The following is a 22,930-nucleotide window of genomic DNA, read 5'->3' on the forward strand; positions in this document are numbered from 1 at the left end:
CAACCATTGTTCACAGTAAATACTGAGATACTTCTTCACACTTCAAAACAAGGTTAATGTAATCTATCTATATTTATGTGCATTGTCATAAACCGTGTACGGTCATGGCAACATAGTTTTATGTGATTTGTAAAGCAGCCACTGAAAATCTCCCTCTCGGCATGGCTTGAAAATGTGCCCGCTGCGTGAGTTAAATATAGAGGACCAAATATAGCGTGAGCGGGAAAGGGTTAATTTCTCATCATTAGCCCTTGCTTGCACTGAGAGCCAGGTTCTGATGGATGGGCTGGGGATTAATTCAGTTAGCCCCGGCCAGCTTCCTCTCATCACCAAAATGCCAATTGAGGTATAATTTGCTGACTGCTGTTTTCAAAAGCCTTTCTTCTCTCTCCAAGTCATATTCATTATATGCCTGCCTGCCTGCCCTCATTCCTCTCATTTCCCCCCCATCTCCTTCCTCCTCCGTTTCCCTCCTCATTCCATCTTTTTCCGACAAATAGGTTCCAGTGCAAACGCCAAGCATTACTAAATTAGTTTGCCTTTACGTTTTCTGTGCATCTAAATCTTGAGATGAAGGGAACATTGCTTCCTGGCAAACATCTGTCTTTCCTTTTGACCATTCTGATTAAATGGAAACGAGGGAAGGATGTATGTAGATCCCCTCCTGTGTCATACCAAGAAAATCTAACTGAAAAGTCTATCCTTAGAAAATAGCCCAGATATTCCGGTCCTGGCCAATGTGGAAGAGAAAACCTGAGCTTTACATCCTAGTTCAAATATATCAATCTACAAAAAAAGCCAATAATGGGTTTATTTGAACAAGCCTCTATTTATTGTTTTACTTTGTAACTTTTTAGCTGAGGATGGAGCCCCCGGATTCCTCAAGGCAGAATACCCCCAGCCAACCCATAGTGAAGACCTAGAAGTCTTTACCTCCGCGGTCGTCCATGTACCCGTCCCCGTCCTGGGACAGCTCTGAGTAGTGGGGGTACGGTGGGGTCTGGAGCACAGCCACGCTGTTCTGGTTGATGATCTTCAGCTTGAGCTTGGGTTTGGGCCGCCTGTTTTGCCCTCGGCAGGTTGAGGAGGGCACTGCCAGGCTCTCCAGCTGGCACAGGCCAGACTCGGTCAGACACACCCCATCCTGGGTGTATGTCTTCTGGATGTCTGGAGGTATGGAGGAAGGGTTAATTAATCAATCTACCAAGCCTGTTTACAAGTATGAAATGTAGCTCTCGAGGACTACCCTGTGTTGTGAACACAAGTTTTTTTTTGTACTAGACAGATACAAAGTGCAATACTCATGAGTGATTCACTTTTCCCTGCAGCCTCCCACGTACATGTCTAAAACCATATGTGACCATCTTGTTTACAAATACTGAAATACTTGTGTCCACATAACGTGGATATTACGTTAGCGAGTCCAACACTCAACGAGCGACAACATTTAAAGAAAGTAATGATTAATTTGAGTCACACCACTTGATAAATGGCACTGTGATTTATCAGGGTAGTGCTGTTTTACCTGGCTCTCTCGTTTTAGACACAATCTGGGCCACCATCGGGGCCTCGCAGCCATCAGATAGGAGGGCCTCCACTTTGCCTGCATGACAAATATGCAAAATGTCAAAGGATTGAGGATTTAGATTTCAGTGCATTGAAGTCATATACAGCAGTAATATGGAGATGAAACAAATAAATGCATCAAACATCAAAAACTGGATTTCACCGCTGCCACCAAATGTAAAGAATACTTCCTTAATTTTTTTTATATTATAAAATAATTTAATTGAGATTTAATTCATTCATTTTATTATTTAAATAAAACTCCACCTCCCTCCCTTTTTCCATCACTCCCTCTATTTTCTCGGAGGTAAAATCTGTTCCCAATTTCAAGAATTATCTGATAGAATGACTGAGTGAACAGGCTGCAGCTTGAATTTTAAATCTGGCCATCTGCTGTTGTAATTTGGTTGAGGCTGGTCCCCTTAATAAAAAAAGAGGATGACTTTGGGCTAATTGAGTGGAGCTGGTTGCATTCATTGCGATGAGCTTGGTAACACTGTACACTACATTTAAGGCCTTACCCATGGGATATACAACTACGCTGTGTTAGAATACCCATACTAACATACTGTATAATAAAAACTTAATGAGTACATACAATTAGTTTATTTTAGTATACTGTAAAAAAACGGTATACTTTTAGTTGAGTGTACTAGATCCTCTCCTGTTTACCGGAAGTTGATACTGTTTCTAGCATAAACCGGCTTGTGGGAAGTGACACATTTCTATTAAAGGACCAGGGCACAAATAATTATCAATAATTTTGCTCGTTATTTTGCCATCTTACATATAAAACCTTAATTGTTCATCAAAAATTATGAATAATTCACCATAGGTTAATGAGAAGGGTGTGCATAATTGCACACCCAGCTCACTCAGGTGCTTCGCTATATCACATGAGACATTGTCCGTAAGCTTGAGTTCATTTGCACACAAAGAAATTATACAACGATGGAAAGACCTGTGTTGTCCTTGTTAATTCAGACAGACATGAGCTCCAACTTCTTAATCATAGCCTCAAGTTTGGCCCACACACTGAATATAGTTGGAGAGTCCCTGTAATCCTAGATTCAGATCATTCAGGCGAGAAAAAACATCACCCAGATCACCCAGCCAGTCGTGTGAGAAACTCGTCATCATGCAAGCGGTCAGACAATTGAAAATTATGGTCAGTAAAGAAAACTTTAAGCTTGTCTCTCAATATTGTAAAAAACGTGCCAATACTTTGCCCCTTGATAACCAGCGCACTTCTGTATATTGTAAAAGCGTTACATGGTCGCTGCCCATATCATTGCATAATGCAGAAAATACACAAGAGTTTAGGGGCCTTGCTTTAACATAGTTAACCATTTTCACTGTAGTCTCCAAAACGTCTTTCAAGCTATCAAGCATTCCCTTGGCAACAAGAGCCTCTCGGTGGATGCTGCATTATACCAAAGTGGCATCGGGAGCAACTGCTTGCAAGTGCGTTACCACTCCATTATGTCTCCGTCATGGCTTTTGCACCATTAGTACAGATATCCACTAATTCACTATGTCTCCATCATGACTATTGCAACATCAGTACAGATACCAACACATCTTGACCACCAAAGTCACAATGCTGTCCAGTACTTAAAAAATATCCTCTCATGTTGTCCTGGTTTCCAGTGGTTTGCAGAAGAGGATGTCTTCCTCAATTGACCCCCTATAAACGTAACGGACATATACCAGGAGCTGTGCCAGGCCCCCCACGTCTCTTGACTCATCTGGCTGTAAAGCATAGAATTCAAAGGCTTTTATGCAAAGCAGTAATTGTTTCAAACCATCTCCTGCAATGTCACTGATGCGTCGTGAAACAGTGTTGTTTGATGAAGGAATTGTCTGTAGTATTTTGGTCATTTCCCCCAGCCTTATCCGCGGCAGCAAGAAGAATTAAGTCCTCCACAAATAGTACAGAGCTTGCCTGCCCTAGCCACTCGGTAGCTCACCATATAAGACACTTATAGCCTCTTCTTATTAATGGTTTCTGTTGCTTTTATACATGTCTTACAACTCAAAAGTCATCTTAATTGTCACAAAAAAAAACATTACTTATTTTTCAAATGGGTATGTTTTGTTTCTAAATGTCTGCGCAAGAGTGAAGGATTCCCGCAAGAGAGTAACGGTTAATGTGATTGGATGTTAATTATTTGACTAGGCTACCTGTATTTGACATTGTGTTATTTTACTGAACACTAGATGGTTGCATTTTATTCATGGTAGTGAAACAAGGCTACTCAGGCGAGAAGAAAACATCACCCAGATGTATAGCGCCATTGGAAAATCTAAATGGACTGTTTGAAAATGTCAATCACATTTTTATTTGACGTACCCCGACAGCATTGCACGTACCCCAGTTTGGGAATAGTCGAGTTAAAGCAATGAATTTGTATCCTCTCTCGTCGGACTTTATCTGCATATTTAACTCCATTTTCTTCAAATCTGAAAATGTTGCGAAGCCACGCCCATTCTCAGTAGAATTGCATTATGAGCGGAAATAGTGTCCACTGCACTGCTTGTATACTTTGTTTTCTGGCAAATGTCGTACGACATCCAGGAACATTTGGTATACTAACTATATCCACACTACGACCAATAAGCATACTACTCAATTTACAACACAAATAGTATGGTTAGTGCAGTTAGTATGAGTATTCGAACGCAGCTCTAGTTACTACAACTTGTCATGATGCAAAGGGGTGTATTTACAGCTATTTTCCACCAAATTGGCTGCCATTAATTTGATGAAGACAAGTGCACAAAGTCTTTGGAGAGAGTTGAAAGTCCGTGTTGCCCAGCAACAGCCCCAAAACATCACTGCTCTAGAGGAGATCTGCATGGAGGAATGGGCCTAAATACCAGCAACAGTGTGTGAAAACCTTGTGAAGACTTACAGAAAATGTTTGACCTCTTTCATTGCCAACAAAGGGTATATAACAAGGTATTGAGGAACTTTTGTTATTGACCAAATACTTATTTTCCACCATAATTTGCAAATAAATTCATTAAAATCCTACAATGTGATTTTCTGGATTTTTTTCTCTCATTTTGTCTGTCATAGTTGAAGTGTACCTATGATGAAAATTACAGGCCTCTCATCTTTTTAAGTGGGAGAACTTGCACAATTGGTGGCTGACTAAATACTTTTTTTTGCCCCACTGTAGCTATACACCTATTGTAAGGTATTGGCCTCATAATCATACACATAGCATTCACCGTGTAGGCTAGGTCTGGAGTCTTACCCTGTGAAGGCAGAGCGTGCGTTCGACACATGGTGCAGTCAAAGCCATCATCCGCTGCCTTCTCCACCTCCTCATCTGTGTTCAGGCCCTGGCAGCAGGCATGGATCCACCTGACAATGGAAGAAGAAGATGATTAGATACAGTTACATATGCACTTTAAAAACATGCAATTTAATGTCTATGTACACTACTGGTCAAAAGTTTGGACACACCTACTCATTCAAGGATTTTATTTATTCGTACTATTTCTACATTGTAGAATAATAGTGAAGACATCAAAACCACGAAATAACACATATGGAATCATGTAGTATCCAAAAATGTATATTTGAGATTCTTCAAATAGCCACCCTTTGCCTTGACAGCTGTGCACACTCTTGGCATTCTCTCAACCAACTTCATGAGGTTGTCACCTAGAATGTATTTCAAGTAACAGGTGTGCCTTCTTAATTTGTGGAATTTCTTTCCTTAACCTCTCTAGGGTAGGGGGCAGCATTTGGAATTTTGGATGAAAAGCATGCCCAAATTAAACAGTTTTCTACTCAGGCCCAGAAGATAGGATATGCATATAATTAGTAGATTTGGATAGAAAACACTAAAGTTTACAAAACTGTTCAAATAATGTCTGTGAGTATAACAGAACTGATTTGGCAGGCAAAATCTCTGAAAAATCCATTCAGGAAGTAGGATTTTTTTTGTGTGTAGTTTTCTATTCAATGCCATTACAGTATCCATTGACTGAGGACTCAAATTGCAGTTCCTATGCCTTCCACTAGAAGTCAACAGTCTTTAGAAATAGTTTCAGGCTTGTATTCTGAAAAATGAGTGAGTAAGATCAGTCTGAATGAGTGGACCCTGCCGTGTCACAGAGCTTTTTCATGCGTGTGACCAGAGAGAGTGCCTTTCTTGTTTACCTTTTATATTGACAACGTTATTGTCCGGTTGAAATATAAAAGATTATTTAGGCTAAAAACAACCTGAGGCTTGAATATAAACATTGTTTGACATGTTTCTACGAACTTTACGGATACAATTTGGATTTTTTTGTCTGCCTGTTGTGACTGCGTTTGAGCCTTTGGATTACTGAAGAAAATGCGAACAAAACTGAGGTTTTCAGAAATAAAGAGAGACTTTATCGAACAAAGGGAACATTTATTGAATAAATTAATGTCTTCTGAGTGCCACCATATGAAGATCAAAGGTAAGGGATTCATTTTCTCTCTATTTCTGACTTGTGTAACTCTTCTACTTGGCTGGTTACTGTTTGTAATGATTTGTCTGCTGGGCTATGTTCTCAAATAATCGTACGGTATGCTTTCGCCGTAAAGCTTTTTTTTATTTTTTTATCTGACACCGTGGTTGGATTCACAAGAAGTTCATCTATAAACCAATGTAAAATAGTTGTATCTTTTCTGAATTTTTATAATGAGTATTTCTGTATTTGAATTTGGCGCTCTGTAATCTCACTGGATGTTGGCCAGGTTGGACGCTAGCATCCCACATACCCTAGAGAGGTTAATGCGTTTGAGCCAATCAGTTGTTTTGTGACAAGGTAGAGGGGTATACATGAGACAGCCATATTTGGTAAAAGACCAAGTCCATATTATGTCAAGAACAGCTCAAATGAGCAAAGATAAATGACAGTTCATAAGGAAAGAGAAATGAAAGTCCATCATTACTTTAAGACATGAAGGTCAGTCAATACAGAACATTAAGAACTTTGAAAGCTTCTTCAAGTGCAGTAGCAAAAACCATCAAGCACCATGTTAAAACTGGCTCTCATGAGGACCGTGTCGTGTCTTTGGCATCATTAAATTGAAGACCGTTATTTTATCAAATCAATTCTCTGTAATTATTATTACGTGATTAAACCAATCATGTAAATGTAATTAACTAGGAAGTCGGGGCACCAAGGAAAAGCTTCAGATTACAAACTTATAATTTTCCTAATATAACTTTTCAGATATTTTAATATCTGATCAATTAGTCTTGTAATTATTGAATTACTCTTTAGTTGCATATTGTTGGTTATCTGCACGAACCCAGCCTTTACTATGAATCATCAATACACCAATTGTCTTAATAATTTATTTACTAACTAAATAATCACAGAAATGTATAAACAAACAGTAAATATGATTACAAGGAAATGATAGGGGAGGTTCCCTAGTTGCTAAACCGATATGACGGCTTGGTAGACAAAGGGAAGTGGGTGTGGACTGAGAAGGGCGGGAAAGACCAAAGTCACTACACAGGATAATTTATATTGATTGAAATGCTAATCTTTTGCACATGAACGCTCAGACATTTCGGGAATAATTGCAATCAATATATATTTGCGCTCAGTGTGTCGTCGTGATCTCTTTTGGAATCGTCCGTCTTTCTGCTGGAATGTTCATCTGATCGGCCTCTCTGCTTCCATGAAGTCTCTCGAGGTTAGAATGGATACCTCAGAGCACCATTCAGAAATGTTCCTACAGAATAGATATTTCGGCGGTTGTCGGCCCTCGCATCTCAGGTCGACAATTTCCAGCTGCAGACTAGTAAGTAGTACCGAAGATTTGCTCTTATTCTGTCTGTATCGATAGTCTCAGAGTTTAACCATTTCCACCTGTGTAGCCAATGCTCACACGTGGTTTGGTTAGGAATTCAACAACCATTAAAACCTTAGCTTATACTGAGGTTTTTGTGGTCTCTACTCAAACCTTCACCCCCTCTGTGGTCTGAATTGGTTTTTTTACGTAACATAATACTTATTTTCCACCATAATTTGCAAATAAATTCATTAAAATCCTACAATGTGATTTTCTGGATTTTTTTAAATTCTCATTTTGTCTGTCATAGTTGAAGTTTACCTATGATGAAAATTACAGGCCTCATCTTTTTAAGTGGGAGAACTTGCACAATTGGTGGATGACTAAATACTTTTTTCCCCCACTGTATGTCATGCAATTTGAACATATACAAGTGTAAATACAGAGAGAGACAGGTGCACATAGACACATAAACAAGCACTTAAATACGCACTCAAACAGACTCCGACATGCATTAACACGTTTGCTACAGCAACGATACGTTCTGTCGCATCAAGCCTTATGATGAGTAAATGACACCGTAGTAGATCTTTGGACTGTTTCCTTTGTCAAACTGGACGCTGGCTGCCAGCATGCCATATCTACACAGTGTTGCCAGGTCCTAGTGTCACCCAATCATTCTCAGGTGGTGCATGGCCTGGCAGAGAGAGAACGCTGCTCACCTGTCACACTGGCGGCACTGCACGATGAGCTCGTCCTCACGGTAGCTGCGCATGCACATTGGGCATGATGCCAGGCTGGCACAGGGGCCGCACTGGGTGTAGTTGTTCTGCCAGTCACACCTCATGCCGGGGGAGGTGGCACCGCACTGGGTACAGGAGACACACCTATGGCAGGTGAGAGAGAGGGTGGCATGAGTGGGCGATGTTAAGCAGGGGTGAAACACAATCGCAGTGACTCCAGTATACAGAGAGTCCAAAGATAATGCAGTTGTATTACACACATACAGTGCCTTTACAAAGTATTCACACCCCTGGACTTATTCCTCATTTTGTTATGGCAGCCTGAATTCAAAATGGATTGAATAGATGTTTTTCCTCACCCATCTACATTCAGTAGAATACCCAATAATGACAAAGTGAAGACATGTTTTTAGAAATGTTTGCAAATGTATGGAAAATGAAATACCTCATCAACATAAGTATTCACACCCGAGTCAATCATTTGTAGAAGCACCTTTGGCGGCGATTACAGATTTGAGTCGTCTTGGGTATGTTTGTATCAGCTTTGCACATTTGGATTGGGGGATTTTGTCCCATTCTTCTTTGCAGATTTTCTCATGTGCTGTTAAGTTCGATGGCGAGTGGCGGTGAATAACAATCTTCATGTTTTACCACAGATTTTCAAAAGGAACTTGGGCATTTTTGTTCGGATGCCATTTCAGCGTTGCTTTGGCTGTAAGCTTGGGGTCATTGTCCTGTTGAAACTAGAGGTCGACCGATTATGACTTTTCAACGCGATACCGATACCGATTATTGGAGGACCCAAAAAAAAGCTGATACCGATTAAATCAGACGATTTTTATATGTACATTTGTAATGATGACAATTACAGCAATACAGAATGAACACTTATATTTTAACTTAATAATACATCAGTAAAATCAATTGTCTCAAAAAAATAAAGAAACGTTCAATTTGGTATAAATCATGCAAAAACAAAGTGTTGGAGAAGAAAGTAAAAGTGCAATATTTTCCATGTATAAAAAGCTAACGTTTAAGTTCCTTGCACAGAACATGAGAACATATGAAAGCTGGTGGTTCCTTTTAACATGAGTCTTCAATATTCCCAGGTAAGAAGTTTTAGATTGTAGTTATTATAGGAATTATAGGACTATTTCTCTCTATACCATTTGTATTTCATATACCTTTGAATATTGGATGTTCTTATAGGCACTATAGCATTGCCAGCCTTATCTCGGGAGTTGATAGGCTTGAAGTCATAAACAGCACAATACTTGAAGAGCTGCTGGCAAATGCAGGAAAGTGCTGTTTGAATGAATGCTTACGAGCCTGCTGCTGCCTACCACTGCTCAGTCAGACTGCTCTATCACATCATAGACTTAATTATAATATAATAACACACAGAAATGCGAGCCTTAGGTCAGGTCCTTATGGTCAAATCCGGAAACTATAATTTTTGGGGAAAAAAGTTTATTCTTTCAGTGAAATACGGAACCGTTACGTATTTTATCAAACAGGTGGCATCCCTAAATCAAAATATTGCTGTTACATTGCAAAACCTTCAATGTTATGTCATAATTATGTACAATTCTGGCCAATTAATTACGGTATTTGTTAGAAAGAAATGGTCTTCACACAGTTCGCAACGAGTCAGGCAGCCCAAACTGCTGCATATACCCTGACTCAAGAGAAGTGACAATTTCCCTAGTTAAAATAAATTCATGTTAGCAGTATTAACAATATTAACTAAATACGAAGGCTTAAAAATATACTTGTGTATTGAATTTAAGAAAGGCATTGATGTTTATGGTTAGGTACACATTGGTGCAACGACAGTGCTTTTTTCGCAAAAGTGCTTGTTAAATCATCACCCGTTTGGCGAAGTAGGCTATGATTCGATGATAAATTAACAGGCACCTCATCGATTATATGCAACGCAGGACAAGCTAGATAAACTAGTAATATCATCAACCATGTGTATTTAACTAGTGATTGTTCAAATGGATTGTTTTTTATAAAATGTTTACTGCTAGCTAGCAACTTACCTTGGCTCCTTGCTGCACTCGCGCAACAGGTAGTCAGCCTGCCACGCAGTCTGACTGAGTAGAGTGCAATGTAATTGGCCACAATCGGAGTCCAAAAATGCAGATAGTTATGAAAACTTGAAATCGGCACTAATTAAATCGGCCATTCCGATCAATCGGTCAAACTCTAGTTGAAACATAAGTCTAAGGTCATTTGCACTCTGAAGCAAGTTCTCATTAAGAATTTGCCTGTATTTGGTTCCATTCATTGTTACCTCTATCCTTACCAGTCTCCCAGTCCGTGCTACTGAAAAGCATCCCCATATCTTGATTCTGCAACCACCATGCTTCCCGGTAGGAATGGTGTTAGACAGGTGATGAGCTGTGCCTGGTTTTCTCCAGACATGGCGTTTTGAATTCAGGCCAAATAGTTACATTTTGGTCTCAAACCAGAGAATATTTTTCCTTATTCTTTTGGTTTTTCTGCAAATTCCAGGAATGCTGTCATGTGCCAATTTCTCAGGAGTGGCTTCCATCTGGCCACTCTCCAATAAAGCCCAGTTTGGTGAAGTTCTGTAGACAAACTCAGCCAAGGAATTCTGTAGTTCTGTCAGAGTGGTGATTGAGTTCTTGGTCACCTCTCCCTGAACAAGGTCCTTCTTGCCCGGTTTCTCAGTTTGGTCGGCCGGCCATCTCTAGACAGAGTCTGGGTAGTTCGATATTTTTCCAATTTCCCAATGATGGAGACCACTGTGTTCTATGAAGGAGATGATGGAGACCACTGGAATGTTTCAACACTATAAATTCGTGAAAACCCTTCCTCAGAGCTAGTGCATTTGGTAAGTATTCAGACTTTTTCCACATTTTGTCATGTTACAGCCTTATTCTAAAATGGATTAAATAAAATAAAAAAATCCTCAATCGACACACAATACCCCATGACATAGTGAGAAACAGGTTTTTAGAAATGTTTGCAAATGTTAATTACATAAGTATTCAGACCCTTTGCTATGAGACTCGAAATTGAGCTCAGGTGCATCCTGTTTCCCTGGATCACACTTGGTTTCTACAACCTGATTGGAGTCGACCTGTGGTAAATTCAACTGATTGGACATGATATGGAAAGGCACACACCAGTCTATATAAGGTCTACAACATTGTTGGTCCCCAAGAACACAGTGGCCTCCATCATTCCTAAATGGAAGAAGTGTGGAACCACAAAGTCTTCCTAGAGCAAATTGAGCCATTGGGGAAGAAGAGCCAAGAACCTTATGGTCATTCTGACAGAGCTCCAGAGTACCTCTGTGGAGATGAGAGGACCTTCCAGAAGCATAACCATCTCTGCAGCACTCCACCAATCAGGCCTTTATGGTAGAGTGGCCAGACGGAAGCCACTCCTCAGTAAAAGGCACATGACAGCCCGTATGGAGCTTGCCAAAAGGCACCTAAATGACTCAGACCATGAGAAACAAGATTCTCTGGTCTGATAAAACCAAGATTTAACTTATTGGCCTGAATGCCAAGCGTCACGTCCTGGCACCATACTTACGGTGAAGCATGGTGGTGGCAGCATCATGCTGTGGGTATGTAATTTAGCGGCAGGGACTGGGAGACTAGTCAGGATTGAGGGAAAGATGAACGGAGCAAAGTACAGAGAGATCTTTGATGAAATCCTGCTCCAAAGCACTCAGGACCTCAGACTGGGGCGAAGATTCAACTTCCAACATGACAACGACCCTAAGCACACAGCCAAGACAATGCAAGAGTGACTTTGGGACAAGTCTCAATGTCTTTGAACCAATCGAACATCTCTGGAGAGACCTGAAAATAGCTGTGCAGCGATGTCCCCCATACAAACCAGACAGAGCTTGAGAAGATCTGCAGAGAAGAATGGGAGAAACTCCCCAAATACAGGTGTGCCAAGCTTGTAGCGTCATACCCAAGAAGACTCGAAGCTGTAATCGCTGCCAAAGGTGCTTCAAAGTAAAGTGTCTGAATACTTATGTAAATGTCATATTTCAGTTTTTTTTTTAAGTTTGCAAAACATTTTTTAAACAGTTTTTATTTTGTCATTCTGGGGTATTTAGATTGATGAGGGCAAAAAACTACTTAATCCATTTTAGAATAAGGCTGTAAAGTAACAAAATGTGGAAAAAATAAAGAGGTCTGAATACTTTCTGAATGCACTGTGTATGCTTCATCACAATTCTAGCTCGAAGGTCTACAGACAGTTCCTTGGACTTCATGATATAGTTTATGCTCTGACATGCACTGTCAATTGTGGGACCTTATATAGACAGGTGAGTTTCGTTCTAAATCATGTCCAAACAATTAAATTGGCCACAGGTCAAATTGTAGTGGCATCTCAAGGATGATCAAAAGAAATTGCATGTACCTGAGCTCAATTTGGAGTGTCATAAAGGGGTGTCAATATATATTTCTGTCTTTAATTTTCAATAAATGTGAAAACATTTCTAAAAACATGTTTTCACTTTGTCATTATGAGGAATTGTGTTTTCATGGGTGAGAAAATAATCCATTTAGAATTTAGGCTGTAACAAAATGAGGAATAAGCCAATACTTTCTGAAGGCAGTGTAAATACTGTGTAAATACAGTGTAAATACTGTTCATCCAAGCAAACCTGAGGGTAAACAGACACACAAACCTACTATAAACTCCAAAATAACCCACTACAGTTACGCTATCTGATATATACCACACACACTTCTTAAGTGTGTGTGTGTGTGTTTGGATCATCCACCTTGAAAAGAGCTGCCCTAAAAATAAATATATGTCACTGGCGGGGCTCCAAGGAAAGTCCTGAATGAATGAGTCTCGCTGCAGTGTCAACAGAGTGTTGTTTGACTGGGGATTAGGGACTGATGTTACGCCTAATATGGGGGAAATCCCTCCCTATCAGGGCTGAAAACAGCTGCTACAGATCAACAATATGTGACAGAGAGAGGGGGAAAGAGAGAGAAAACAATGTTGATGTTCAGTGGTGGGAGTGTAGATAGTTGGCAAGAATATATGAGAGCGAGACGCAGAGAGAGAGCGAGACGCAGAGAGAGTGACTAAACTCTGATGCTCAAACACTTGGCATGCCTTGGAGTTGTTGTCAGTGGACAGACTAGGGTCGCCAGCCACATCACAATCCACACAGGCACAAATGACCTGAGGATCCAGCAGGAAAGGGTGGCCACAGCGCAAGGGAGTGATTGAAAAAGCTTCTTCCACTTTCCCCAATGCACAAGTGGTCATCTCTACCCTGCTACCACGAAAATACTTACACCCTGCCACCACACAGCGGGTGAATGAAAGTGTTTTGCAAGACTGTGCCTCAAAACCTAAATGTCTACCTGGCCCACCACCCCACCCTCAACTTGAACAGCCTTTACGACCAGGTCCACCTCTACAAGGCACCAATCCCAACTTTTGCCAGGACCCTGAAGGACGTCACCCTCAACCGTAGCCCCAGAACCTCACACAGGAGCAACGGACACCCTCCCAGACCTGCAAGACCCCTCCTGAAGGACCTGCATCGAGAGAACACACAAAGAAGACCTACACCCAGAACACAGCATCACCAGCCACACCCCAACCAGATAAGACCACCCCAAGCAAACCCTGGCCACACCCTATAAAGGCCAACGCATATCAGACCTGTGTCCCTTCTGCCCACCCCATGCCCCCCGCCACTGCGGCACAGACCTCAACCTGACAGCAGGACATATGCCCAGGCCGTGAGCAGTGCAACAGGCCCAAGCCCATTATTTACACCTGCCCAAGCCCCATCCTGCGACCTAAGATGTACATAACTGATGCTTTGCTCACACCTACTGTGATGGTCCAGGCCTAAACTACACAAAAACACCACTAGACACTATGGAACACAAAGCTTTTACAATCTCATCCTGGAATATACAAGGTCTGAGGTCGTCTGCCTTTGGCCTAAAGAGCATGAACCCAGACTTCATCAAAGAAATTGGAAATACAGACATTGTCAACCTAAAATAAACATTGTATAAAGGAGACTTGCCCTCTAGGTTATAGTCCCATCCACCAAACTACCAGGTATGAAACAGGGAAAAGACATAGTTGGTATGCTAATTTGGTAAAGAGCAGACCTAACCCACTATTAATTAGTCATCTTCGAGGAGGAGATCAACAATTTCCAGGCCCAGGGACATGTACGAGTCTGTTGCGACCTAAATGCCAGAACTGGACAAGAACCTGACACCCTCAGCACACAGGGGGACAAACACCTACAGTTGAAGTCAGAAGTCTACATACACTCGTTTTTCAACCACTCTACAAATGTCTTGTTAACAAACTACAGTTTTGGCAAGTCAGTTAGGACATCTACTTTGTGTATGATACAAGTAATTATTCCAACAAATATTTACATAAAGATTATTTCACTTATAATTCACTGTATCACAATTCCAGTGGGTCAGAAGTTTACATACACGAAGTTGACTGTACCTTTAAACAGCTTGGAAAATTCCAGAAAATTATGTCATGGCTTTAGATGCTTCTGATTTGCTAATTGACATCATTTGAATCAATTGGAGGTGTACCTGCAGATATATTTCAAGGCCTACCTTCAAACTCAGTGCCTCCTTGCGTGACATCATTGGAAAATCTAAAGAAATCAGCCAAGACCTCAGAATTTATTTTTTTATATCTCCACAAGTCTGGTTCATCCTTGGGAGCAATTTCCGAACGCCTATGCAAATATAAACACCATAGGACAAGGGCGCCTTCATACCGCTCAGGAAGGAGACACATTCTGTCTCCTAGACATGAACGTACTTTGGTGCGAAAAGTGCAAATCAATCCCAGAACAACAGCAAAGGACCTTGTGAAGATGCTGGAGGAAACAGGTAAAAAGTATCTATATCCACAGTAAAAACGAGTCCTATATTGACATAATCTGAAAGGCCGCTCAGCAAGAAAGTAGCCACTGCTCCAAAACCGCCATAAAAAAGCCAGACTTCGGTTTGCAACTGCAAATGGAGACAAAGATCACACTTTTTTGAGAAATGTCCACTAGTCTGATGAAACAAAACTATAACTGTTTGGCAATAATGACCATCGTTATGTTTGGAGGAAAAAAGGGGGGGGGGTCTTGCAAGCTGAAGAACACCATCCCAACAGTGAAGCACGGGGGTGACAGCATCATGTTGTGGGGCTGCTTTGCTGCAGGAGGGACTGGTGAACTTCACAACATAGATGGCATCATGAGGTAGGAAAATATGTGGATATATTGAAGCAACATCTCAAGACATCAGTCAGGAAGTTAAAGCTTGGTCGCAAATGGGTTTTCCAAATTGACAATGACCCCAAGCATACTTCCAAAGTTGTGGCAAAATGGCTTAAGGACAACAAAGTCAAGATATTGGAGTGGCCATCACAAAGTCCTGACCTCAATTCTATAGAACATTTGTGGGCAAAACTGAAAAGGCGTGTGCGAGCAAGGAGGCCTAGAAACCTTGACTCAGTTACATCAGCTCTGTCAAGAGGAATGGGCCAAAATTCCCCCAACTTATTGTGAGAGGTTTGTGGAAGGCTACCTGAAACGTTTGACCCAAGTTAAACAATTTAAAGGCAATGCTACCAAATACTAATTGAGTGTAACTTCTGACCATTTAAGAATGCGATGAAAGAAATAAAAGCTTAAATAAATCATGCTCTCAACTATTATTCTGACATTTCACATTCTTAAAATAAAGTATTGATCCTAACTGACCTAAGACAGGGAATTTTTACTAGGATTAAATGTAAAGGATTGGAAAAACTGAGTTTAAATGTATTTGGCTAAGGTGTATGTAAACTTCCGACTTCAACTGTACCTGGAGGTGACAGCAATCCCTCCCCCATATGCCTCCATAGACAACATAACCAACAAAAACGCGTCGCAACTCTGTCGGATGCTGGGTATGTACATAGTCAATGGCAGGCTTCGACGGGACTCCTATAGTAGGTACACCTACAGCTCATCTTTTGGCAGTAGTACTGTATCCTACTTTATCACTGATCTCAACCCAGAGTCTCTCAGAGCGTTCACAGTCAGCCCACTGACACCCCTATCAGATCACAGCAAAATAACACTCTACTTGAACAGAGCTATGCTCAATCACGAGGAATTATAGCCAAAGGAACTGAATCATATTAAGACATGCTATAGATGGAAGGAAAGAAAGTAGTGTTAAAACCTTGCCAAAAAACTATTAGGCAACAACAAAGTCAATCCCTTTTAGACAACTTTCTTGACAAAATGTTTCACTGTAATAATGAATGTGTAAACTTGTCAGTAGACAACCTAAACAGTATATTTGACCTCTCAGCTTCCCTATCAAATCTAAACATTTCTAGCAGACAACCTAAAACAATGACAAATAGTTTGATGAAGAATGCAAAAACCTAAGAAAGAAATTGAGAAACCTATCCAACAACCAAAAACATAGAGACCCAGAAAACTTGAGCATACGCCTTCACTACGGTGAATCACTAAAACAATACAGAAATACACTACGGAAAAAGACAGTATGTTAGAAATCAGCTCAATATAATTGAAGAATCCATATAATCTAACCACTTTCGAGAAAATTGGAAAACACTAAACAAAAAACAACACGAAGCGTTATCTATCCAAAATGGCAATGGATAAACCACTTCTCTAATCTTTTTGCTCTATAACAAAGAACAAACACCAAAAGCATATACAGTGGGGAGAACAAGTATTTGATACACTGCCAATTTTGCAGGTTTTCCTACTTACAAAGCATGTAGAGGTCTGTAATTTTTTATCATAGGTACACTTCAACTGTGAGAGATGGAATCTAAAACAAAAATCCAGAAAATCACATTGTATGATTTTTAAGTAATTCATTTGCATTTAATTGCATGACATAAGTATTTGATACATCAGAAAAGCAGAACTTAATATTTGGTACAGAAACCTTTGTTTGCAATTACAGAGATCATATGTTTCCTGTAGTTCTTGACCAGGTTTGCACACACTGCAGCAGGGATTTTGGCCCACTCCTCCATACAGACCTTCTCCAGATCCTTCAGGTTTCGGGGCTGTCGCTGGGCAATACGAACTTTCAGCTCCCTCCAAAGATTTTCTATTGGGTTCAGGTCTGGAGACTGGCAAGGCCACTCCAAGACCTTGAGATGCTTCTTACAGAGCCACTCCTTAGTTGCCCTGGCTGTGTGTTTCGGGTCGTTGTCACGCTGGAAGTGCCAGCCACGACCCATCTTCAATGCTCTTACTGAGGGAAGGAGGTTGTTGGCCAAGATCTCGCGATACATGGCCCCATCCATCCTCCCCTCAATACAGTGCAGTCGTCCTGTCCCCTTTGCAGAAAAGCATCCCCAAAGAATGATGTTTCCACCTCCATGCTTCACAGTTGGGATAGTGTTCTTGGGTTTGTACTCATCCTTCTTCTTCCTCCAAACACAGCGAGTGGAGTTTAGACCAAAAAGCTCTATTTTTGTCTAATCAGACCACATGACCTTCTCCCATTCCTCCTCTGGATCATTCAGATGGTCATTGGCAAACTTCAGACGGGCCTGGACATGCGCTGGCTTGAGCAGGGGGACCTTGCGAGCACTGCAGGATTTTAATCCATGAAGGCGTAGTGTGTTACTAATGGTTTTCTTTGAGACTGTGGTCCCAGCTCTCTTTAGGTCATTGGCCAGGTCCTGCCGTGTAGTTCTGGGCTGCTCCCTCACCTTCCTCATGATCATTGATGCCCCACCAGGTGAGATCTTGCATGGAGCCCCAGACCGAGGGTGATTGACCGTCATCCGGAACTTCTTCCATTTTCTAATAATTGCACCAACGGTTGTTGCCTTCTCACCAAGCTGCTTGCCTATTGTCCTGTAGCCCATCCCAGCCTTGTGCAGGTCTACAATTTTATCCCTGATGTCCTTACACAGCTCTCTGGTCTTGGCCATTGTGGAGAGGTTGGAGTCTGTTTGATTGAGTGTGGGGACAGGTGTCTTTTATACCGGTAACGAGTTCAAACAGGTGCAGTTAATACAGGTAATGAGTGGAGAACAGGAGGGCTTCTTAAAGAAAAACGAACAGGTCTGTGAGCCGGAATTCTTACTGGTTGGTAGGTGATCAAATACTTATGTCATGCAATAATATACAAATGAATTACTTAAAAATCATACAAATGTGATTTTCTGGATTTTTCTCTCACAGTTGAAGTGTACCTATGAAAAAAATGACAGACCTCTACATGCTTTGCAAGTAGGAAAACCTGCAAAATTGGCAGTGTATCAAATACTTCTCCCCACTGTACATGATCAAATACAAATCTTACAATAAATTAATGAAGACTACCAGAACCCACTGGATTCTCCAATTACATTGAATGAACTACAGGACAAAATACAAACCCTCCAACCCAAAAAGGCCTGTGGGGTTGATGGTATCCTAAATGAAATGATAAAATATACAGACAACAAATTACAATTCGCTATACTTAAACATCATCCTTAGCTCTGACATCTTTCCCAATATTTGGAACTAAGGACTGATCACCCCAATCCACAAAAGTGGAGACAAATTTGACCCCAGTAACTACCGTGGGATATGCGTCAACAGCAACCTTGGGAAAAGTCCCTGCATTATCATTAACAGTATACTAGTACATTTCCTCAGTGAAAACAAAGTACTGAACATATTTGGCTTTTTACCAAATTACCATAAAACAGACCACGTATTCACCCTGCACACCCCAATTGACAAATAAAACAAAGGCAAAGTTTTCTCATGCTTTGTTGATTTAAAAAAAAGGTTGACTCAATTTGGCTATACAAATGGATGGAAACTGGTGTTTCCATTATAGGACATTATAAAATCCATGTACACAAACAAGTGTGTGGTTAAAATTAGCAGAAAAAACACGTCTTTCCACAGGGCCGGGGGGTGAGACAGGGATGCAGCTTAAGCCCCAACCTCTTCATATATATCTCAGAGAGACAGAGACGCAGAGAGAGCGAGAGAGACGCAGAGAGAGTCGCAGAGAGAGAGACGCAGAGAGAAAGACGCAGAGAGAGAGACGCAGAGAGAGAGACGCAAAAAGAGCGAGAGAGACGCAAAAAGAGCGAGAGAGAGACGCAAAAAGAGCGAGAGAGAGATGCAGAGAGCGAGACGCATGGATGAGAAGACACATTATAGAGATGGAGAGATAACAGATGAGATACTAAGGGAAAGAATAGAGAAACACAAAACATCTGAATTCTAAAAACATTTGACAGCATCATTGGTGCAGCCAGACAAGCTCTGATGCTTTGATTGGCTGTGCTGTGCTCTGTAATTAGCAGCAGTCCCGACATATACACACCACTTGCACTTCCAGCTGCCCTTGGGCACCATCTGCAGGGGTGGGTCCAGGCAGTATGTGTGGTAGCTGATGTCACAGTTGTCACACAGCAGCAGGCGGCCTGGGTCGCTGGCCTGGCCGCACGCCTCGCACACCGTGCACTCCAGACAGCGCCAGCCTTTACTCAGCACCACCCGGGTGATCTGGTGGCACAGGGGGGGGCAAAGGTTAGAGAGGGGTTAAAGGGGCAGAGCAGGGATAGGAATCCCCTTTAAGGTCCATTTCAATGGAGCATATTGACTAATGGCTGTATGTTCTATATTTACATAGTAGGGGAATAATCAAACCTAGTTCCCAGCAGCACATCTTCCAGGTTAAAGGTCATTGGTGAGCTATTTGTCAAAGGGATGCACCGGTATTTATTAGCCAATAAACCATGGATGCAGAGGGAGGATCAAACCAATTGAGAGAAAGACCCTCCACCCTCACAATTATGTGCTGAAAGCCAGACAACAAATACCATAACAAGCTGACGTTGGTGGAACGTGGGTGGATTTCCACTTGCATAGTTTAGCCACCCAGATTATCTCCATTAAATGTTTTTTTATTTCAGTACTCAAATCTGGGTGAGGTATTTAGAGACTGCATAGTAAACTGTTACCCAATATCATTACCCAATTACTCCTAAATGTATCATGGGCTTACTTATAAACACCACTTTGTGCCAGTAGGCCGCCAATTCCATTGGATCCAGCAGACCGAAATGGATGCCAAAAAAGTGACTTATTCTCACCATGTTGTCAATAACAGGTACATCTCTCTTTTACTAGCCTTGTAATAAAAATAAATAAAAATTACAACCAAGCAGCCAATGTGTATAGCCATGAGTGAAATGTACAGTCACACTAAGTGCTGCTGAGCGCACTTGGCTACCAAGGGCAATTAGCCGTTTCGCTAGCTACCGGGGGCCATCAATAATGCCGTCTCCATCATTCCTGTCCATTAGCTTCCGCCAGTGCGCCGCGGTGCTGCTAACATCAATCGGTTTAATCACTGTGTTCGCTGGGATGGGTGCGATTGGATGGCAGAGGCAGGCGTGATGAAGAAAACCTGTGCGTGTGTGTGTGAGTGGGTGCGCCTGTGTCTGATAGTCTCCCATTATTGAGTGAGTGCTTTTTTTTCAGGGGGAGAGATTAAAAGGGGGGTGGCACATTCTATATTTAGGGGCCAATTCACTGAACAGGAATAGGCATAAGGGCAGCATGCATATGACTTTCAGAAAAGTAAAACTTCTATACAGTCTATTGATTTTATTTTAGAGGTTGTGTTCCAACTAGAATGGAATATGACAATGGTAGGCAAGCCGGCTTGGAGTGGCGACTGCTTGAGGTGATATTTGTGAAAAACTTAACACTATATCAAAGGAAACTGTCTTAGGCCCTTATTTGTCTGCCAGAGGGGGTGGTGTTGCGGGGATAAGGCTTGGCGATAAATCCATCAATAGTATCCACACAAGGTGCTTAAAGTGAAACCTGTTAATCATCCCAGTATTTATTTGACACATTGGCTGAAAGCTGCTTGGGGAGGTTGGCACAGAGCCTAATACAATCTGTAGGGAATCCCCTGGCGACTACGCTACAACCAAACTATGCATACATGTAGCCACATACACAAAATGTTGCTGTTTTAAAGCTAACTTCCTGCAATTTTACAAATTTTGCTACGGGGTAGAGAGAAGATCTTATAGTTTTAAAGCTAGTTTCCTGCAATTGTACACATTTTGCCATGGGGCTGAGAGACCATTTTAATTTTAAAGCTAATGTCCTGCAATTCTACACATTTTTGACATGGCTTATGTCATGTTCTTATGCCATCTGAGCAGTGGTGTAAAGTACTTTAAAGTACTACTTAAGTCGTTTTTTGTGTGTATCTGTACTTTACGATTTATATTTTTTGGCAACTTTGACTTTACTACATCCCTAAAGAAAATATTGTACTTTGTATTTCATACAATTTCCCTGACAACAAAAAGTACTCGTTACATTTTGAATGCTTAGCAGGACAGGAAAACGGTCAAACGTATCAAGAACACGTGGTCATCCCTACTGCCTCTGGCCTGGTGGACTCACTAAACACAAATGCATCTTTTGTAAATAATGAGTGTTGGAGTGGGTGCCCCTCCTTATACATGTACGTTTACTTTTGATAATTAAGTATATTTTAGCAATTACATTTGCTTTTGATACTTAAGTATATGTAAAACAAATACTTTTAGACTTTCACTAGTATTTTACTGGCTGACTTTTACTTGAGTAACTTTCTATTAAAAAGGTATCTATACTTTTACTCAAGTATGACAATTGGGTACTTTTCCCACCACTGCATCTGAGTGCCTCAAGCAGAAACAAATCTATGGAGGGGTCCCATGTCATGCTAAATGCATTTAGACACTGCTAAATGCATATAGGAGAAACAATGCAGTGTTTATATACATACACATTATTGGTTGCGGATTATCTTTTGAGAGATACTGTAGGTCTGGTATAGGAAAGAGAAGGGTTCACCTTGATGTTGACACAGAAGGGGTGGTAACACTGGCCACACTGGGAGCAGGCCAGCAGCCTGCCCTCTGACCCCTGGCCAAAACTCCCACACACCACACACATGTCCTGTATAAGGGAGAGAGGGAGAGGAAGGGAGAATAGAGAAAAGAAGAGAAGTAGACAGAGAGGGAAAGAAGGAGGTAGGGAGAGAAAGATGGAGAGGTGGGGGGGGGGGTCAAGAGAGGGAGCAGGGGAGTGAGAGAAAAGGATGTGGAAGGAAAAGGAGAGAGTGCATAAGTAATGGGGGAAAGAGCAGGTAAACAGAAAATGGAGAGAAAATAAGAGAAAGTTAAGTTTCTTGACATACATAAACATATGGGTCACATAGTAACAAGCAGCGTAACTTGGGATATGTTCGTCTTCCACGATACAGCATCTCTTAAGAGCCTTACCTCACAGCAGGATTCAACTGTGTCTTAGGGGTGTGTGTGTGCGCGAGTGTGCGCATGCATGTCCATGCGTGGGTGTGTGTGTGTGCGCGTGAGCTGCAAAAATGGCCAGACACAAATGAGTGGAAAATTGGAAGAGAAAACAAGGCAAAGAAGAGACTAGTATAGTAAACAGGCTGTCCAACAAGGCCAAGAGACTATCATAGCATCATCATACAAAATGCATTTTTAATGTTTCATCATCTCTAATAGCTGTAGTATTTTTTCACCAGCATGCATATTCAAATATGTACAGTAGGGCTGACCCCATTTAGTCGATTGGTCGATTGTTTGGTCAATAGGTTGTTGGTAGACAGAGATTTTTTTAGTCGAGCAGTCACAATTAATACATTTTATTTTTCACAAGACACGTGTCTGATTCACGTCTCAGTGGACTAATCCATTGCGCACGCCATGAGGA

General features: G+C 41.3%; 1 protein-coding gene across 10 annotated transcripts in view; it reads right to left on the bottom strand.

Moving 5' to 3' along the window:
- The window catches only part of LOC109899297 (histone-lysine N-methyltransferase 2C), a 114,063-nt gene that overhangs the window by 69,222 nt on the left and 21,911 nt on the right, over nt 1-22,930 (bottom strand). For all 10 annotated transcript variants that reach the window (XM_031836271.1, XM_031836273.1, XM_031836269.1 and 7 more), the window contains 6 exons: nt 22,043-22,147; nt 19,500-19,681; nt 8,086-8,250; nt 4,830-4,939; nt 1,526-1,603; nt 934-1,167 (listed from right to left, as the gene is read on the bottom strand). In XM_031836271.1, coding sequence (XP_031692131.1) covers nt 934-1,167; nt 1,526-1,603; nt 4,830-4,939; nt 8,086-8,250; nt 19,500-19,681; nt 22,043-22,147 — 874 coding nt within the window. The remainder of the gene's footprint in view (nt 1-933; nt 1,168-1,525; nt 1,604-4,829; nt 4,940-8,085; nt 8,251-19,499; nt 19,682-22,042; nt 22,148-22,930) is intronic.

This window comes from Oncorhynchus kisutch, linkage group LG11, assembly GCF_002021735.2.
Source record: "Oncorhynchus kisutch isolate 150728-3 linkage group LG11, Okis_V2, whole genome shotgun sequence".
Lineage (NCBI taxonomy): Eukaryota > Metazoa > Chordata > Actinopteri > Salmoniformes > Salmonidae > Oncorhynchus > Oncorhynchus kisutch.